The 21652-nt window shown below is 38.2% G+C and overlaps 1 protein-coding gene across 3 annotated transcripts in view; it reads left to right on the forward strand.

Annotated features, from left to right (window-relative positions):
- The first annotated feature begins 3554 nt into the window (after positions 1 to 3554).
- The window catches only part of NRDC (nardilysin convertase), a 92400-nt gene continuing 74302 nt past the window's right edge, over positions 3555 to 21652 (forward strand). For 2 of the 3 annotated variants that reach the window (XM_007459618.1, XM_007459619.1), the window contains exon 1: positions 3555 to 4235. In XM_007459618.1, coding sequence (XP_007459680.1) covers positions 3892 to 4235 — 344 coding nt within the window. In that variant the 5' untranslated portion in view covers positions 3555 to 3891. Of the gene's footprint in view, positions 4236 to 4485; positions 4537 to 21652 lie in introns of those variants that run through there. The other variant, XM_007459620.1, reaches the window with a different exon arrangement.

Here is a 21652-nt window from a genome sequence, read left to right on the forward strand (position 1 = left end):
TTTTTCTCCTATAAGCTTCTCAAAGCTTGGTTCTTGAGGCTTTTTCTCTTCACAGTGAGCGTGGGTGATTTTATTCAAAAGGCTTTGGTTACCACCTAGAAGCCCATAAACGTCAAATTGACATCTCCAATTTAGGCCTCTCTTCTGAGCTCCAGACCTGATCCTCCTTTTGTATGGTTCACAAATGACTCAAACCTAACATATCCAAAACTGAGCTTAGGCTTTTCTCCTCCCAAACCTGCTCCTCTTTCAAAATTTCTTGTTTACTGAGATACTGGCACCATCATCTATTCACCCAGAAAACTAGACACAAGGGAGTGACACCTTTCTCTTCTTCATTCTTCCACATTGAATCAGTTACTACCCCAAACCAGTCAATTCTACCTCCTGAATATATGACATATCTGTGTGCATGTATCTCTATTACTCCTCAAATCTGAGCCATCATTTTCTAGTGTCCATATCACTTTAATACCCTCCTAAGTGCTCTCTCTCTTCTTTCTTTGTCTTGGCCTCCCCCCACCTGACCCCCAAACTATTTTTCACACATCAGCCAGAGTGATCTACTTGGAAAACACCTGTGATAATGTCTTCCTGTTTTATTTGTTCAACCATTATTTACTGAGTACCTTTAATATGCCAGACACTATTCTAGAAGCTAGGAATCCAGCTACACACAAAATAGACAAGGCAATGACTTCTTTTTACTCTTAGGAAGGTTCTGTATAATCTTGACCACTGACTCACTTCTCCTTTGCTCCCAGATTACTATAGTTTAGCCACATTAGACTTGCTTTCTCAGAGCTTTTGAACAATTCTATTCCTATACATTCCTATACCAATTCTTATACATTTTCCAAATGGATGCCTAAATGTCTCATTAGAGAAACTCTCTGACCAAACTAGGTCCCTCTTTCAAAAACTATTCACAATGATAAATCTAAAAATTTGCATGCTTGTTTAATATCTCTCCAACTAGTTTGCTTGTAAGCTCCAAGAGAACAGGAAATTTTCTTATTCATTACTCTATTCCCAGTGTCTGGCACATGTTAGGCGCTAAATTTGTTGGTTGAATGAATAAATGAATGCCTAATTACAGAGTGCTGTTATATTCCTTTTTTTATAAATTTATTTATTTATTTGTTTTTGGCTGTGTTGGGTCTTCGTTGCTGTGCACGGGCTTCCTCTAGTTGCGGTGAGCAGGGGCTACTCTTCCTTGCGGTGTGCGGGCTTCTCATTGTCGTGGCTTCTCTTGTTGCGGAGCACGGGCTCTAGGCATGCAGGCTTCAGTAATCGTGGCACATGGGCTCAGTAGTTGTGGCTTGCAGGATCTAGAGCTCAGGCTCTGTAGTTGTGGCCACAGGCTTAGTTGCTCCGTGGCATGTGGGATCTTCCTGGGCCAGGGCTCAAACCCATGTGCCGTGTATTGGTAGGCAGATTCTTAACCACTGTGCTACCCGGGAAGCCCTATTTCAATAGTCTGGTGACCTGTATGATTCAGAGGCCTCTTTATAAAGGGAAAAACTGACAGTCACACTTTAGAATGTGGCCTCTCTTTGTTTCTAGTCAGAAAATACCAATTGTTGGCTGAATCTGAAGATTCCTTATGGTAAGCAGATAGGGTAGGGAGTCCTCAGAGGAAAAGAACCAGATATAGTTTTTTTGACACAAGAGAAGCCATTTTGGATTAAGCCGTTGTGTGATCTAAGCCTGGCCACAATGCTTGCTCTTGAGCAGGTCTCAGTAATTAATGATCTTAAAGGAACAAAGGAATGCACGAACAGAGGAAAAGGTCAAGAAACAATAGTTCAGTGATAAGAGTGCTAGTTCCTCCTCAAGGGAGGAGTATTAATCTGATACATATCTTGGAGTTGTTCTACAGGAACTAACCTCCTACACCCTGTTGGAGAATGTTAACTACATGGTAAGTAAGACCTCAGACTGGTAGGAATCTAAGGAATGATCATGTTGACCTTTTCTGACCCTTATGACTTCAATCTACTAAAGGTTGGACTTTGTCAAACTTTGCCCCAATTCACTGTTGAATTTGCCGCTGCTCAAGCCCCTGCATGTGTATGCACACACCACCCAAATCCCTTCATGAATATGCACGTTCCCTTAGCTTAAGACTTCCCCAGTTTTGCTGTTCAGGGAGACACTGTTTTAGGAAAGATCCCCAGTATTTTCCTTACTTCCTGCAGGTAATTAATTCTTCCTTCTCCCAATCTTTGGCTTAGTTGTGTCTTTTGGCTAGACACCCACCAAGAGGTGAACCCAACTTTGGGAATCATTACTTGTAATGTTATTGCTTTGGAGAGTTAAAAAAAAACAACAACCCAGAATAGTCATGTCACTTCAGGTATTTATTCAACAACAAACATTACTGTTTTACAATGCGCTGGGAAGCTATGTTAGGGACTGGTAATAAAGAAAATACACTGCTCTGAAGGAGGGCAATCTAGTGGATTTGCTTAGTTTAAAAATTGATAGGTTCTTGAAAACAAACTGGGATATTTGAACGCTATTTTTCAATGAACTTATCTCATCTGCTGCCCTAGTTCAGGTTTCACCTCCTGCCTGAATCGTTGCATTTCTCCTTCCCAACTCCTTACTCTCCTCTCCTCTCCTGCATTATTCATTGTCATAGCTTACACTTTTAAAAAAATGTTATTGTTTTTTCCCCTTTGAATGCAAGCTCCAAGAAGACAAGTTTTTTTGTTTTGTTCATGATTGTATCCCGTGTCTGGAATTGGGGAAGCCTAGAAAAATTTAAAGACTTATAACGATCAACAATAAATCTCCTTGCTTCCAAGCGTTTCTCCATTCACTCATTCATATTTATTCCTTTTATGTGCTAGGAACCCTCATCCCATGGTTAATAAGACATATTGTATGTCAGCTGCTTTTTATTTTCAAGTATGTCTGTTCCAATCACATTTTGCCCACCAAAGGCCACTGAAAGCAGAAAAAACTTTGGGAAAAAGGACATGAGGGTAGCAGCCTGACACGAGGTGGCTGCTCAATAAAAGTTGGCTAACTTGGGGACTCCAGTCTGAGGGGGAGCTAAAAAATCTTTTCACATGCAAGACTGAACACATCTACACCGGTCTCTTAAACTTTCTTAGGCCCTGAGGGCGAACAGCACGAAGGTCTAGCAGGCCACAAGGCGGAGAATCAAAACTGCTGCTTCTAGCGTTCGGCTCAGCTCCACTCAAGCGCAGCTGCCATCCGGCGGCAAAAAAATACTTCCGGCGTTCTGCTTTTTACGTGCTGAGTCACGGCCACAGTCTCCACCGCAGGTTTGAGGGGCAGGATGAGCAAAATATGACACGAGTGGGGAAAAAAAAAAGGCTTGGGAATTAATTTTCTCCACTCGCCTATCGGTTTTCTCATCAGGGGAATATTTTCCTCTGAGCCCCGAAGCGCTACTCAACCACTTCCTCAAACCACCTTCCCGCTTCTGTCAAACTCTGCGCAACCTTCCGGGCGCCCTCCTCCCGTCGTCCTCCGCGCCACTCTCTCCGCCTCTTCTTCCTCGCCCCGCCCACCCCTGATTTCGAAGAGCTCGCTGGGTGCTCCGAGAATTCGGCCTGTGCTCGTTGGTTCTTTTTATTCCCTGTTCCCATTGGTTGATTACGTGCGCGTGACTGGTCTCTTGCCTTATTATTGGCTAGAATCAATTGCGTCATCGACGGCCAGGGGGGCGTGGGGATGAGGGAAGTTGGCGTAAGGGAGACCGGGTTGGGGGAGGGGTTCAGGCCTGTCCCCCCGCCGGCTGCGGCAGCACCACCACCGGCCGCCACCGCCTCTGGAACGCTGAGGAGGAGGAGCAGCTGGAGCAGGAGGTGGGTCTTGGCGAGCGGGATGCCACTTGCTCCGGCTTGGTGGTGAATGCTGAGGAGAGTCACGGTTGCTGCAGTCTGTGCCACCAGGAGGAAGTTGTGGTGTGAGGCCGGGCGGGAGCTCGCGGCGCTGTGGAGAATAGAAGCGCGGGGTCGGTGCGAAGACTCGGCGGCTGCCAGACCTTTTCCTATTCTGACCATGCCTGGAAGGAACAAGGCGAAGTCCACCTGCAGCTGCCCTGACCTGCAGCCCAATGGACAGGATTTGGGCGAGAGCGGCCGGGTTGCTCGTCTGGGAGCCGATGAATCTGAGGAGGAGGGACGGAGGGGGCCTGTCAGTAATGTCGGAGACCCTGAGATCGTCAAGTCTCCCAGCGATCCCAAGCAATACCGGTGAGGGAGGAGGCTTGGACCGGGGAGGAGAGCAGGGGGCGGCCTCTCTGTTCCCGCTGTGGTCCCTTCTCGTCTCCTAATCTTCCGAAGGAGCAACCAGGGGCACACTTCCCACCCCAGAAGCTTCCTTCGATGGAAGTGGCAAGGGCAGTTGGGGGCATCTGTGTGGTGTCAGCTCGACGAGGGGCAGATCTTGGGTCCAACCAGGAATCAGGATGTCAGAACGGGAAGGGTTGTTCGAGTAGTTATGACATTCGCTAAAGCAAGAGTGGAGGTTTTCCTGAGGATGGCAGGCTGGATGGTCAGGGAGTCTTGGTATTCTGTTATAAGGAAAGGTTGAAGGGGCTGGGGATTTTAATTTTGGAGAGGATATTAAGGGGCATATCATCACTATCCACAAATACTTGAGGTGCCTGTAGTTGAAAGAGGGGTAAAACTAATGGGTGGAAGTTACTAGAGGATCGTGTGGTTTCAGTAAAAGAATTTAGGCATCAGAGTTGGCCTGTGATGAAGTGACTTATTTCTATGGGTTGTTTCTCATTGCTAGAATGGTTGGGTGAACTCTTCCAAGAATATATTAGAGAGGACTTGAATCTCCACTGAGTCATAGAAGACTTGTAAGGTTTCTTCTAATCCTGAAATTCTCAACTTTTGGTTTATGCCATAATCCTCTAAACATCTCTGATAACTGATGGCTCAATCCCCACCTAAATATTATCTTCACAGGTAACTTATTCCATAGAACGTCATGACTGTAATGTATTTTAAGGAGAGAGCATATTGTCTAACTTCATTTTAAAGGCTGAGGAAATTGAGATCCAGAGAGTCTGCTTCTTGTTCAGAATTATACAGCTGAATAATAACAAAGCTGGTTTGAACCCTGTCCATCTGACACCAAATGCCCTGCACAATTTACTGATTTTTATAAAGTTCTTACTGAGTTGAAAGCTGAAGGATTCTAGGTTAAATTTGTTGTATGCCCCTACATTGTTAGAGCAGGAAAGAACCTTAGCCTTAATCTTTTTCACTCCCCACCACCCACAAAAGACAGGTGACTGAAACTAAGGTCTAGAAGGAAGTGTTTTAGCCCTAAATTGAAGACAGGCCTAAATTCTTCTCTCACTCCACATCTAGAGATTAACAGTACACAACTCTTTGTACTATTCTTCCCAGGGTGAAGATCTTTATGAATGGGCTAAGTTTTCTCTCTTTCTCATCAAAGATGTGGTTATAGTAGTAATAATGTAAATGAGCAAGTTGAAACCTTGATAAAAGTTATTTAGTTTTTGCCGTCCAGATTAAATAACAGCTTCAGTTTTTTTTCTGCCTATATAAAGTTACATAATAACAGGTAATGTTTATAGAATGTACACTATATGTCAGATACTGTTCTAACTACCTTTGATGTATTGTTTCATTTAATGACCTCATTTTTGGCATATTCATTTGAAAAATACTTACCAAGTCTTACTGTGTGCTAAGCGCTGAGCTATCTTAAATCTTTTCTGAAACTCGGTTGAATATAACTTAATAAATGATATTTTATCCTGGGTACTGAGCATACAAAGATGATTAAGACAGTCCCTGCCTTCAGGGAGCTTCCAATGTAGTAGAGGGACACAGACACATAAAAAAGGTATAATTAGAGCACTAAAGTTTTATAGAAACTATAATAGAAGTATGTGCTGGGTATAGCAAGGAATAAAGTAAGGAGTGGTATAAACTCTACCTGGGGAGAAAGTTAGAAAAGACTTGAAAGAGGAGATAATGCTTAAAAAGTATTGTCTGAGTAATTGTTGCATTTCTACATTTTTGTGGTCTTTTGCCAAATCATTGTCCTTAGTGTCTCAGTTTTCTTATTTTAAAGTGAAGGGTGTTGATTAAGAATAGCAGTGTTTTCCAATAACTTCCTCTCCTTTCAAAAGAGCAGGTCCATTTTTATCTGTTTGATATACCAACGTTTTCAATTAGACTCTTAAAGGAAAGATTTTGTTACTTTAAAATAAAGGTGGAAAACCTCGATATTAGATGAATTTTAAAGATTTAACCATCCTAAAGTTAAATTCTCTGAATTTTGTAACCAGAAGTAGACATGAGGCATGTGCAGCCCAGAGAGCTGAATTATCCTTCTAGGACCTGCTCAGATGTTATCTCTGTGAAGCATTTCCAGGCAGAACTAATCCCTCCTTTCACTGTATTTCAGTAGGACTTTATACATGATCCATTACAGTACACATCCATTGTATTATAATTATTTATCTTTTGAATGTGTGAATAAGTACCAGAGGTGGACCTGATTAAAGGAATATTTTGTTGAAAATAACACCTCAAAATACTTGTTTACCAGTCTGCATTTATTAAAATAACCTGTGGAATTTTACTTCTCTATATGTAATTTGTTTTAAGTTTTTTGGAAATGTTAATCATACCTCCAGGACATCCATTCTGCTTTTTTTAGTGATCTGTAGCTTGGTAATTGTTGATTTCCTTCTCTTCTGGAAGGATTAGGGACTTTTTTTCCTGTAAAGTAGGCATTGAGGTCAACTTAAGTGGTCCTCTAAGAAGTTGTACGGGAAGGAGTGGGAAACAGAAGGGAAGCCTTTAGCAGTGAAGGTTTGAAATAGATAGTGTAGAGAATGGGTGAAGTATATTTGAGAAATAGTAAGAGAGAAGTTATGAGTTCTTGAGCATGAAAATGATGTAAATAAAGCAGTGTTTTAAGATTAATGTGAAGATGATAGCTTAGACCCACGAGATGTGGCAAGACTGTTTTAAGGGGTAATTATATTGGATTGGCCAAAAAGTTCTTTCAGTTTTTAAGTAAAAATAAAAGACATATTTTTCATTTTCACCAAGAACTTTATTGAGCAATGTATTCACCGTTTTGTTCCACTACCTTCTGCCATTTTTCATGCAACTTCATAATTCCATCTTCCCAAAACTTTTAATCTTTTTGAGCAAAGAACTGTTCCAGTTGCGTTTTACAGTCTTCCAGGGAATTGAAATTTTTTCCATTAATAGAATTATGTAAAGACCGAAATAAATGGAAATCCGAATGTGCAATGTCTGGTGAATCAGAACTTCCCAGCTAAGCTGTAACAGTTTTTGCCTGGTCATCAAAGAAACATGTGGTCTTGCGTTATCCTGATGGAAGATTATAAGTTTTCTGTTGACTAATTCTGGATGCTTTTTGTGGAGTGCTGTTTTCAGTTGGTCTCATTGGGAGCAGTACTTGTTGGAATTAATTGTTTGGTTTTCCGGAAGGAGCTCATAATAGAGGACTACCTTCCAATCCCACCATATACACAACATCACCTTCTTTGGATGAAGACTGGCCTTTGGTGTGGTTGGTGGTGGTTCATTTCCCCTTGCCCCATTCTGTTCCTTTCCACGTTATTGTACGGCATCCACTTTTTAATCACCTATCACAATTTGTTTTAAAAACAGAACGTTTTTGTTATGTTTAAGTAGTGAATTGCATGCGGAAACGTGGTCAAGGTTATTTTTTGCTTAACTTATGTGGAAACCAAACATCAAAGCGATTAACATAACCAAGCTGCTGCAAATGATTTTCGCCACTTGATTTGGTTATTTTGAGTATGTTGACTGTCTCCCAGGTAGTATAACATTGATTGTTCTCAATGTCTCAATTTGATCGCTGTCAACTTGAACTGGTCTACCCGACCATGGAGCATCGTCCAGCGAGAAATCTCCAGCATGAAACTTCTCAAACCACTTTTGACACGTTTGATTAGTCACAGCACCTTCTCCATACACTGAACAAATCTTTTTTTGCGTTTCAGTTGCGTTTTTACCTTTCTTGAAATAATAAAGCATAATATGCCGAAAATGTTTTTTCTTCCATCTTCAATATTAAAATGGCTACACAAAAATTCACCAATTTTGATGTTTTTTTAAAATGCACGCTGATATGACAGCTGTAACAAAACACTCTAATGAAATTGTTTTGAATGAGGTTGAACATAACTAAGCGCTACTAGAGCCATCTTGCGGAAATGAATGTTTTGGCCAACCCAATAATTGTGTATTGAATGGTGTGCGCTGATGTATATGGTACTATTCTTTCTCTAATTGATGTGTTCCTCTCTTCACTTTTTTTTTCTTTCCTCTTACTAACTTAATTTAACAAATGTTTGCTAGGCTAAAAACCCATGAATCTGGAGTTCAACTCTGTTTTGCTCACTCACAGCATGTCATAGTTCTCAAATAGTATTTGTAGAATGTCTAAATGCATGAGTGCCCATATGCCAGGCATTTTCATGGGACTCTTGGGGATATTCTGCTAGGAACTTTTTAGATCAAATTTGTATCCTGGCCAGTTTTAAAAAATAATTACTTGATTTTTGAAAGAAAACAAGTATGAATAGGCAGGTTACAGAGAAAAAAATATAAATTATACAAATAATAATATGAATGGTGTAGTATATTTAATTCATATAGAAGCTTGTGGTAGTTGGCATGTAATAAGCATTCAAATGTTAGCTCTTATTGTTTTAATATGTTCACAATTATTAAATGATATTTGCAGCACTGAAATAGCAAAAAGTTGACAACAACTTTATTGTCCATTGGTTGGCTAAAGATTATTATTATACCATTCTACAATGAAAATAATATGTAACTATAAGAATAGATAGAGGGGCTTCCCTGGTAGCGCAGTGGTTAAGAATCTGCCTGCCAGTGTAGGGGACACGGGTTCAGACCCTGGTCTGGGAAGATCCCACATGCCGCGGAGCAACTAAGCCCATGTGCCACAACTACTGAGCCTGTGCTCTAGAGCCCGTGAGGCACAACTACTGAGCCCACATGCCACAACTACTGAAGCCCGCATACCTAGAGCCTGTGCTCCACAGCAAGACCTGCACACCTTAATGAGAGGCCTGCACACTGCAATGAACTGCAATTGCCCCCGTTTGCTGCAACTAAAAAGAAAGCCTGCGTGCAGCAACAAAGACCCAATGCAGCCAAAAATAAATAAATAAGTAAATAAATAAGTAAATAAATAAATTTATTAAAAAAATAAAGTGTTTAGATAGATGGTTTTATATATTGATATGGAGAGGTGTCCCATTTACTATTGAATGAAAAAAGCCAGTTGCAAACCACAATATATTGTGTAATTCCATTTTTATAAAGAAAACCCAGAAAACAACACCTCCCATTATATGTTTACCTAAAATGTAATTTACTGTGTTTAGATATGTAGAGAAATGATTAGAAGTGTTATTGAGTAAGCTTGTTTCTCTAGAGAAAAGGAGAGATTTGACTTGAGTTGTTTACTTTTTAGTAATTAAAAAAGATTGATCAATAAACAAAAGTATTATTTGGGCCTTGTAGGAAATTTAGATAACAAGAAAAAATTTAAATTCCCTATAATCATTCCACCTGGCATTAACCACTGGTAACGTTTATTCCTTTTTGCTATGCAGTTGTAATTTATAATTTTGAAATGGTATAATACCATCTTTAACAATCTTGTGAACATTTTCTTATTAAGTGTTTTTCAATATATTTTGTCCGCTTAGAAGTCCATGGTGTAGATATACCATAATTTAATCATTAGTATTTTATAGGATGTTTAGATTATCAAATTTTTCTTTACCTTAGAAGCCTGTTTATTCTCAACTGAATCCTTTGGGTGTAGACCCAATCATAATTGGTTTGGTAGATACGTAGGGCAACCTCTCGTGATCTGGTCTGTTTCTAGGATATTCTTTACTTGGGAGAACTGGCAGATAAGAAGATGGTTTGTTCTGGGACTTCCACTCTGACATAGGTCTTATTTTCATACTGGTTCCTAGAATGAAGTCAGTCATTAAGCCTGTCCAAGTCATAGGAAACTGAGTATATTATAGTCCTTTTCTTGTGTGTGTGTGTGTGTGTGTGTGTGTGTGTGTGTGTGTGTGTATTATTTTTCTTTTTTTGTGGTGGAGATGGTGGGCTTAGTTACATGGACCAGAATTAAACTGTTTGCAGAAAGGTTGGAAGTAGATTGTAGTTTGGAAAGTTCACTTGGTCCTCTGAAGACAGAATTTATATTTCTATTACCACCAACAACAATGATCTTTGTTCTCCTAATAATAACTGGTATTTGTTGAGTGCTTACTAGGTATTAAGTGCTATTCTATAGTTTACATAGATTATCTCATTTAATCTTTACAGTAATCCTATTAGATAGTGCTCTTATTACATGATAGCCTAAATGCTATTCTATGAAAATACATTACTGAGCAGGTACTGAGCACTAACTAGAGTATAAATGAATTGTGTTCTCTCATTTGGTTCCTTCTAAGCAAAATTCTTAACCATGGCAGATAAGGTCTAAGTCCCTCCATTTTTTGATTCTTAACTTTCCAGCTTCACATTCTGTATGCGGTTTTGTGCTACTTTTCTTGGCACATGCTGTACTCTGGTCAAATGTTACCTCCTCTGTGAACCCTTTACCTCTCTTCCTTCAATCTTCCCCTTCTATATGTGAGTTATTTACACTCTTGTGTGCCCCTGTAGTAATTTTTTTCAAGCTATTTCATATTTTTGTAAGTACTGGTTTGTCTTTCCCCTCTATTATGCTGAAATTTTTGTAGAGAGGGATTTTGTTTCTTTGAATCTTTGTATGCCTTCTTTTCTGTTATTAATAAATCAACTGTCTATACACCTAACACCCATCTTTCCATTTGTGCAATAGATCCCATCCCCTCTTTATTGATCCCAGCCACCAATTATTTCACCAGTTGTTCCCCTTCCATCCTGCATCATCAATTTCCCCTTTTTACTAGATCATTCCCATGAGCATACTAATATGCTATAATTGTTCCTATCTTCTGGGGAAAAGCATTTCTTTGCTCAGATCCCCTTGGACCTCTGCCCTTCCAGCTACTCAAATTCCTCTATTTCCTTGATAGCAAAGCTTGTTAGAAGAGTTGTCTGTATTCAAAATTTGCAGTTCATCTACTCCCATTATTTCTTGAACTCAGAGTGGGCTTTTGCCACTTTGCTTTACCAAAATAGCTATTTTCAAGATCACCAATAACTTTTACAATTGGTCAGTTCTCAAGTTCTTATCTTACTTGACCCTTCAGTATCTTATGACACAGTTGATCGTTCTTTCCTTCTGGAAATGCTTTTTTTCAGTTCCAGGTCAACACTGTTCTTAGTTCTCTTTCTGCCTCATTTGCAAGGTTTCTCCTTATCTCCTTTCTCCTTATCTTTAAATTTTGGAGCGCCTGGGCTCAGTTCCTGGACTTCTCTTACCTGTCTGCTTTTGCTCCCTGTGTTGTGGCTTTAAATAGCACCCTGTATTGAATAACAATTTTACTTAGGTTCCCCACCCCTATGCTCTTTCTTACTGTTTTATTTTTCTTCATAGCACTTATTTACTATTTGATATACTATATATTTACTTGTTCATGAGAGCAAGGACTTTGTTTTGTTCATCCCTATATCTCTAGTGCCTAGAATGGTGCCTTTCTCATAGTCTTGCTTCCATCTCTGACCCCTTCATCCTTTTCTTCTCTGGCCTGATGGATATATAAGGATATGTTTTGCAGTCTTCCTTTTTAAAAATCATTTTATTTCTTGTTTTTATTTCAGATTAAAATATTTTTTTAAGGAATAAAACCATATAGATACACTTGAAGTTCTTTGGATATTGCCCCCTCCTATTGCATTCCCTACCCTCTTTTTCCAGTCTTAACCTTTATCTGAATTTTATATATATATATATACACCATTTTATATTTTTTTATTAAATTTGCATTTATCTATAGACAGTATACATTATTGCTTTCACATGTTTTAAGACATATAAATAGAAATTATATCACATTAGATGTCTCATAACCTTTTTTTTCGGTTTAACATTGCTTTTGAGGTTTGTTCATGCTGATAAGTGTAATACTAGTTATTTGTGTTACATGCTGTTTAATATCTTGTGTGAATATATCATTATTTATTTGTTTTCCTACCACTGGTCATTTAGATTATTCCCAGTTTTCTGTTGTGTTTTGTTTTCTGATTATGCCACAATTTATCTTTTCTCGATTGTTGTATATTTAGGTTATTTCCAGTGCTTCAGTGAATTTTTTTTTTTTTTTGCGGTACACGGGCCTGTCACTGTTGTGGCCTCTCCCGTTGCGGAGCACAGGCTCCAGACGCGCAGGCTCAGCGGCCATGGTTCACGGACCCAGCCGCTCCGCGGCATGTGGGATCTTCCCGGACCGGGGCACGAACCCGTGTCCCCTGCATCAGCAAGCGGACTCGCAACCACTGCACCACCAGGGAAGCCCTAGTGTACATTTTTATACATGACTCCTTGAGTACACATTTTAGACTTTATTTATATACCTATAAGTGAAATGACTAATTTTTAACCTTACTATAGATGTTGCCATTGCCAAAGTACTCTTCTAATTAGTTGTACTATTTACATTTGTTCCAGAGTTCCTGCTTCTATATATTATTACCAATTCCTGATATTGTTAGATTTTTAAAAAAATTATCGAGAACTTGATCTGTGGGAAATATTTTTCTCTTAAAATTTTTTTTATTTGCAATTTCCCTTATTACTAATAAAATCAAACATTATTTCATGTTTCCTGGCCATTTGGATTCTCCTTTTATGAACTGCCCATTTTTCTATTAGGTTGTTTTTTTTCCCCTCTTTTAAATTGACTTGTAAGAATTCTTTACATATATATATTTTTTTATTTGTGGTACGCGGGCCTCTCACTGTTGTGGCCTCTCCCGTTGCGGAGCACAGGCTCCGGACGTGCAGGCTCAGCGGCCATGGCTCACGGGCCCAGCCGCTCGGCGGCATGTGGGATCCTCCCGGACCGGGGCACGAACCCGCGTCGCCTGCATCGGCAGGCAGACTCTCAACCACTGCACCACCAGGGAATCCCTACATATTTTAAATAATCCATTTTTGATTATATGAGTTACAAATATATTCTCTAAGTCTATATAGCTTATCATTACCCTTTGTTTATAAAGTCTTAAAATTTAATCAGATTTATTCATCTTTTTATTTATGGTTTGTGCTTTTTCATCTTATTTCCTTCTAGAAGTTTTATTGTTTTGCTTTTTACACTTGCATAAGGATCTAATTTTATTACTGTTCTTTAAAAATATGGGCAGCCAGTTGTCCAAGCACACCTTTTGAAAAGTATCCCAGAGGTCACCAAATTTTTTCTGTAAAGGGCTAGATAATAAATATTTTAGACTTTGTCAGTCAAGAGGCAAAATTAAGGATATTATGTAGGTACCTATATAACAAGAAAGAAAACAAATTTCTGCAAATTAAAAAAAAAAATTTTTTTTTTGTCTTGGCCATGCTGTGCAGCTTGCGGGATCTTAGTTCCCTGACCAGGGATTGAACTCAGGCCACCACAGTGAAAGTGTTGAGCCCTAACCACTGGACCACCAGGGAATTCCCTCTGCAAATTTTTAATAAAATTTTTATTAAGTTCAAAATACAATAGTAGTACTTTATTTAGTAATACAGGTCCACTAGTGAGAAGAGGTGGAATTCTTTTGGGAGGGATAGCATTTTGCTTTTGGGGGGGTTCAAAGTTAATGTTCCCTGTCTTTAAAGTTGATTGCAAATGTGTCATCTGTTAATACTGATTTTTAATGAGAGTTTACATATTTCATCTTTGAAAATGTGTTTTCACACAGACAGGTACTACCAAATACTGATATTAGTCTATGAGCATTTGATTTTATTTGAGCATATTCATTGCTTGGAAGGCATTTATAGAATTCTATTAGTTTCTTCTCTGATATTTTTGCCATTACATTGTAGATTAATCATTTCTGATTGAAAATTAGGTGGAAGCTCCTCAATTGCACAGTTAAAAGGACTTTGAAATAAGGAAATTTCCTTTGTGATTGCACCACCGTTTGAAAAACACTGCTGGAACCGTAGTTTGCTTGGAAAACATATCTGCGGCAAATTTGTGTGGGAATGGAGATAGGGCTTCTTGTTTTAACTTTTAACAGCGCAGGAAAAGTATAAAGCCACTTGCCATTGCTTGTAATTCAGATAACATTCGTTGTTTTTGAAACATAAGTTTTGCGTATAGGCACTCTTTGGTAATTTTGGGTTGAAATCATTAAGAAACATGAAGTCCACAGCAAAAGCTAACTTCCAAAGCCATCTGGTATTTGACAGTGGCTGAAGGCTGTTCTTCAAAAAGTTTACGTTTTTACTCTGAGCTCAAAACATTGCAGTAAAAGGTTCCTATTACTAAGCCATCAAACTGCTTACTCTAGAGTAAGGGCAATTAAAAATATTCAGTTTCTGGGAATTTCCTGGCAGTCCAGTGGTTAGGACTTGTGCTTTCACTGCCACGGTTCTGGGTTCGATCACCGGTCGGGAACTAAGATTCTGAAAGCTGTGCGGAACAGCCAAAAAAAAAAAAAAAAAATCAGCTATTTCTTTTTTTTTAAAAAATAAATTTATTTATTTATTTTTGGCTGCGTTGGGTCTTCTTTGCTGCGTGTGGGCTTTCTCTGGTTGTGGCGAGTGGGGGTCACTCTTTGTTGAGGTGCACAGGCTTCTCATTGCAGTGGCTTCTCTTGTCGCAGAGCACGGGCTCTCGGTGCGTGGGCTCAGTAGTTGCAGCACGCCGGCTCTAGAACACAGGCTCAGTAGTTGTGGCACATGGGCTTAATTGCCCCACGGCATGTGGAATCTTCCTGGACCAGGGCTCAGAACCCATGTCCCCTACACTGGCAGGCAGATTCTTAACCACTGAGCCACCATGGAAGTCCCTCCACTTCTATTTCTGACAAAAATTAACAGAACTAGTGATTATAAAGTCTACAAGAGCAAATGACTACTAAAGATGGGAATTTATTTATTTAATTTTTTTTTTAAGATGGGAATTTATTAACAAATTCCACATTGAAAGTGTGACATTTGAATTCAACTTTCCCCTTTCCTTATTTGGACATGATAGTTATGTGTTGTTGTTTCCAAGAAAAAGTTACAGTACATGTGACACTTGAAATGCTGTTCAGTTAAAAATGCATTGCTGCAGTTTTTAGGTTGTCGAGCAGCAGTGAAAATGCTGCGTGTGCTCTCTCACAACTACTCCATTCTGCCATTGTGACTCAAAAGCAGCCATAGACAATAAGTAAATGAATGAGTGTGGCTGTGTTCCAATAAAACTTTGTTTATGGACACTGAAATTTGAATTTCAGATAATTTCATGTATCATGAAATATTAATCTTTTGTTGGATTTTTTTCCAACCACTTAAAAAAGTAAAAACCATTCTTAGTTTGAAGGCTGTAAGCCATAGTTTGGTAATTCCTGGTATATCTTTTTTCCTATATTGCCAACTCTGTCATATGTTAAGTTTTCTTATATGAATGAATCTTTTTTCAGGGATCTTTATTATGTTTTATTTTGTAAATTTCTTATTTCATTATGTCGTGGCCTAAAAATTCATATTTTATTTGCAGAGAGGGTTTGTCAAATAATTTTCGTGTCTGTGGACTAAAAAGTTTGATTTCTTGCTGTTTCCATTTATTTTACTTGATATAAATCTTTAATCTGGTTGATTTTGTTGCTAAAATTAGTAATTTATTAATTTTTCATTAATAGGTCTTTACTGAAAATGAAATTTAGATGTAACATCCCACTTCCTGTTCTAAAATACATCCCAATTTTTTTTGATAAACCAGTATCAGTATTTATAGCTCAAAATATTGTTCATACTGAAACATGTAGTCTACTATGATTACATCTTCTTTCTTGAGCAACTTTGTTGTCTCTAGTATTAAAAATTGCCTTATTTTTAAAGACAGCTTTATTTAGATATAATTCACATACCGTACAATTCACCCATTTAAAGTGTGCAACTCCTTAGCTTTTAGTGTATTTACAGAGTTGTGCATTCATTACCACAATTTTAGAACATTTTCATTACCTCAGAAAGAAACCCCATACCCCTTACTTGTCAGCTCTCCCCAGTGGTCCAACCTGTACAAGCCCTAGGCAAATGATAATCTATTTTCTATCTCTCTAATCCCTGTCTGTCTCTCTAGATCTACTTTCTAGAAGTCTCTCTACTTTCTGTGGCTCTGTCTATTCTGGACATTTCATATAAGTGGAATCACTTGTGATAGACTACTTTCACTTAATGTTTTCAAGGTTCATCCATATTGTAGCATGTATCAGTACTTCATTTCTTTTATTGCTGACTAATCCATGGTATGGATATATTTTATTTATCCATGCAGTAGTTGATGGATACTTTTTGGCTATTATGAATAATGCTGCTATGAACATTTATGTATAAGTTTTGCGTGGATGTATGTTTTCATTTATTTCAAGTATATAATAAATAGGAATAGAATTGCTGGATCATATGGAAACCATTTAACCATTTGAGGATCTTTCAGACTTTTCCAAAGTGATTGTACCATTTTACTTTCCTTCCAGCAGTGTGTGAAAGTTCCAATTTCTCTACATCCTCACCAACATTTGCTACTATCTGTCTTTTTGATTGTAGCCATCCTAGAGGGTATAAAGTGGTATCTCATTGTCATTTGCATTTCCCTGATGGCTGATGATGTTAAACATCTTGTCATGTGTTTACTAGTCATCTTTCATCTTCTTATCTTATACTATGTGTATCTTCTTTGGACAAGTATCTGTTTAAATCCTTTGTCCAACTTTAATTTTTTTAATTGAGTAGTAATAATTCTTTATATATTCTAGATATAGGTCTTCTTAGATAAATGATTTGCAAAAATTTTCTCTTGATGGTGTCCTTTGAAGCACAAAAGTTCTAAATTTTTATGATTATTTTTATTGTTGCTTGTGCATCATATCTAAGATGCCTTATTGCTATTATTTTTGTTTAGTGCTCTTTGTGATCTAACATGAATTCTACCCTAGTTCTCTGCCAGAGCTTTAAAACTCCTCTGACTGGTCAAACACATCAATAAATCCATCAATTCAACTGTTTTCTTGTATCTTCATTCCTCAGTCAGTTTAGAATATAAATTCTTCAGTCCCAGGAAATTTTTCTTGAATTTTTTCCCTCATTTTTCCCCTCTGTTTTCTTTTTTCTTTTGAAGCTACTATATAATATAGGAACACTGTTTCAATGAGAGGGACTTTACTATGGTAACACTGTTAGCCTCTTTTTCTACCTCTTCTTCCCCTTCATAGGAGTGACTTATTTGATTAGTGAGTGCAGTAGAATGACCTTGGGCATGCTCAGTCTAACCTTTTCATCTCTCTCTTCATTCCAGCCTGCAGACAGCCAGTATTTTGGCATATTCTTAGCCAGTGCAGAAGACTGAGTGCACGACTAGCTCTGCCTTTTGGGGGAAATATTTTAGTTTTCGTGGATAACTTCAATTCAGAGAGCGTTAGCAAGCCATTTCCAAACCACTCCTGAGCCATGTTCTCCAGCCTAGCTTTATATCAAGGATAAAGCTGACATTTTGCTCTCAATTTTTCTGTTCCCTCTCTTTTTCTCATCTGATTCTGAAATCAAGTGGAGAAGAGACGTGCTTTTTTAAAATTGTGGTAAACTGCACATAACAGAATTTACCATTTTAACCATTTTTAAGTGTACTGTTCAGTGGCATTAAGTATATTCACATTGTTGTGCAACCATCACTATCATCCATGTCTAGAACTTTTTCATCTTAAAATGAAACTCTGCACCCATGAAATAATAACTCCCCATTTCCTCCTCCTCCCAGTCCCTGGCAGCTGCCATTCTACTATCTATTTGTGAATTTGACTATTCTAGGTACCTCATGTAAGTTGAATTATACCATGTTTGTCCTTCTGTATCTGCTTTATTTCATTTAGCATATCTTCAGAATTAATCCATGTTGTGGCATGTGTTAGAATTTCCATCTTTTTTAAGACTGAATAATATTCCCCTGTATGTATATATCACATTTTGTTTATTCATCTGTTGATAGACTTTTGAGGTGTTTCCTCCTTTTAGCTATTGTGAATAATGCTGCTGTGAACACTGGCTTACAAATACTCTTCTAGTCCCTGCTTTAAACTCATTTGGGTATATACCAGGAAGTGGACTTGTTCAATCATTTGAGTCCTCCTAATGTATTAGTGTTGCTCTGTAATAGTCCACCTCAAAATTTAAGTGGCGCAAAGCAACAATGATTTATTATTTTTTTACAATTCTAAAAGATGTCCAGGCAATTTTTTTTTTCCTCTTACCTGGGCTCATTTTTGTGGCTATATTCACTTTGTGGGTTGGTTGGAGCTAGAGGGTCTAAGATGGCTTCAATCACATGTCTAAGGCCTTGGTGGGGACAGCTAGAAGGTAGGCCTTCTCTCTGCACATAATATATCCTCGTTCATAGTTTAGCTTAAACTTCTTGACATGGCAGCTGAGTACCCAGAGAGTGAAGGCAGAAGCTGCCTTGAGGCCTAGGCTCTAGGACTTCACGACAAATTATAGGGCAAAGTTTACAAAGCTAGCCCAGATTCAAGGGGTGGGGAGAAATAGACTCCAACTCTTGGGAAGATTGACCAGGTCACTGTGGGGGCCATTATTAAAATGATCAATTACACCTAATAACCTAACAACTGATCCGTAGATGAGGAACCTTGAGAAATAGGGAAGGACTGCCATTAGGGAACAAAAAGGCCTTCTGGTGAGTCTTAAGTGGGGTGGCTTTCTGTTATGTTTTAACAAGCAGAGAAGCATGTGGATTTTTTTGATCTTGGTTATTTGCAAGAACTATATTGTACCATGCAGTAAGTTTTTGTTTTTGTTTCTTTTTCTTCTTCTTTTTAAAAATTTTACCTTTGGCTGCTGTGTGCGGGCCTTCTCTAGTTGCGGCAAGCAGGGGCTACTCTTCCTTGTGGTGTGCGGGCTTCTCATTGCGGTAGCTCCTCTTATTGTGGAGCATGGGCTCTAGGCGCACGGGCTTCAGTACTTGTGGCTTGTGGGCTCTAGAGCGCAGGCTCAGTAGTTGTGGTGCACGGGCTTAGTTGCTCTGGGGCATGTGGGATCTTCCTGGACCAGGGATCGAACCCATGCCCCCTGCATTGGCAGGTGGATTCTTAACCACTGCACCGCCAGGAAAGTCCCCATCTTTTTCTTCTTTTTTTAAACAAGTTGTATGGTTAGCCTTAAACTAATGCAGCTTGGGTGAGAAGGCTTTAGCTGACTCAGGCAGGCCATATCAGCTTTACTACATGGACTGTTTTAACTTGAGAGTTGCAACTGGCCTAGAATTATAGGCAAAACGGAACAGGGATTTAATTTTTAATGGTTTGGTGAGCCTTACAATTAATGCTTTTATGGACTTCTTAAACCAGGTCTGCAGCTTTAAACTGCAAAGATGTCTAAAGTTTCAAATGTACTATACAGTAGTTAATGACTAAGGCTCTAGCCTTAAATTGTTAATTCCAGGTCTAGACAGAGAGTACTAAATCTTTTTAGGTTAAAAGATGGTACTTTGTAATTATGTAACTTGTCACTACCCGTCCCCTGCCCCCCACTATATGGTCTCAAGTATTTTTGGATTTAAATACATGAGCTCTTAACTGCGGTAATTTTAGTGACTGAAAGTGGCTTCACAAAAGGTTGGTTCATTTAATTAAGGAACAAATAAAAATGAGTGGGTGGATACTTTATTATAAAGAAAATAATGCCACATTCTTGATTCTGGGGCTTGGTTTGAAAAATCTACTTCAGTCTTTTTTTTTTTTTGTCCATGCCATCGCAGTCTGTGGGATCTTAGTTCCCCAACTTGGGCCCGGCAGTGAAAGCACCGAGTCTTAACCACTGAACTGCCAGGGAATTCCCTACTTCAGTCTTTATAGTCAGTACAGGAGCAGTGTGAGGATGAAACCAAAGAAAGGTAGACAAGTTGAATAAGCTAGAGGGAGAGAGGTTTTCTTAGACATCTTAGAAGAGCCCTACCCCTCCAAAAATTTACACACACACACACACACACACACACACACACACACACACAGACACACGAATAATTGAGACCACATGGTTTGGGGGAGGTAATGACGTGTTATATAATTACAGAGTTAGCCCCCCAAGTACCCTTTTTTGACCTATAATGATTTAGCATAGCCTAGGTCTAAAAATAGCAATTTAAGATAGAACCTGAGTCGCTAATGATTTTCTCTCTGTATATGGAAATGAGGTCTTGAAAGCTACATAGTATGCTGTGGTATGGCTATGAGATAATTTATTTGCGTATTTTTCTATATATGGACATTTGGATGATTTCCAATTTTTCTGTACCACAAATGTTGCTGCAGTGAACATTGTTGACATATCTTTGTGCATGTGTGTGAACGTTTCTATAAGATATATAGAAATGAAATCACTGGGTTGAAACGTATGCAGAGTTTACATTTTTAAGAATAGGTATGGCCATATTCTCCTACAAAAATACTATACCCACTGAGATTCATAAGCAAGTGTGTGAGAATACCCTGTCCCCTTGTCAGTATTGGATAGCAATACAAATTTAGCTAATTTGCTGGATGAAAAATGTTTTGCTGTTTTCAGTTGATTATCTTTGATTTCTGCTAAGGTTCAGCATCATTTCATTTATTAGACATCTTGTATTTCTTCTTGAAATGTTTGTATATATTTTTAAACCTATTTTTATTAGTTTTTGTTTTTTGCTCTTATTGATTTGAAGGGACTTGTGTATATTGTTATTCTTTTCTCTCAGTTTGTACTTTTCTCTTTGATTTAGTTTATGATGTTTTGTTTTAGAAAAGTTTTAAATTAGAATATAGTGAAATCTTTCCTCCCCCCTCACCTCCCTTTATAGCTTCTGGATTTTGTATCTTGGTTAGCATAAATTTTCTTCATACCAATATTATAGCAATATTTTCTCATAAATACTTTTAAGACATTTTTTTTCTTTAGCTCTGTAAGCTATGTGAATTTATATGTGTTAGGTGTAAGGTAGAGATGGCTATTTTATCTCCCTAAATGAATTATCTATTGTTTCAACATCATTTATTGAATTATAATAAAGTGTTGCAACAATATTATAAACATTGCTCTGTTTCTGGAACCTGTTTTCTTAAATTGATCTGTAGGTGTTCCTGTTCCAGTATACTCTTCAATTTTAATTGCTTTAAAATATTTATTTTTATAATTGGTAAGGCAGTTCCCCCTCATGTTTTCCCTTTTCAAAATGTTCTTGGCATTTTTTTTTTTTTTTTTTTTTCATTATAAATTTTAGAATCAGTATGCCAAGTTACACACACACACACACACACACACACACGCACACACACACACAAACTTACTGGGATTTTAAAATTGAAATTGCCTGGAATTTATAGATTAATTTGGGGGGAAGAATTTATATCTTTGTAATATTGGAAGTTCCCATTGCAATGCC

This window comes from Lipotes vexillifer, unplaced genomic scaffold, assembly GCF_000442215.2.
Source record: "Lipotes vexillifer unplaced genomic scaffold, Lipotes_vexillifer_v1.1 scaffold525, whole genome shotgun sequence".
In the NCBI taxonomy this organism is placed as follows: Eukaryota; Metazoa; Chordata; class Mammalia; order Artiodactyla; family Lipotidae; genus Lipotes; species Lipotes vexillifer.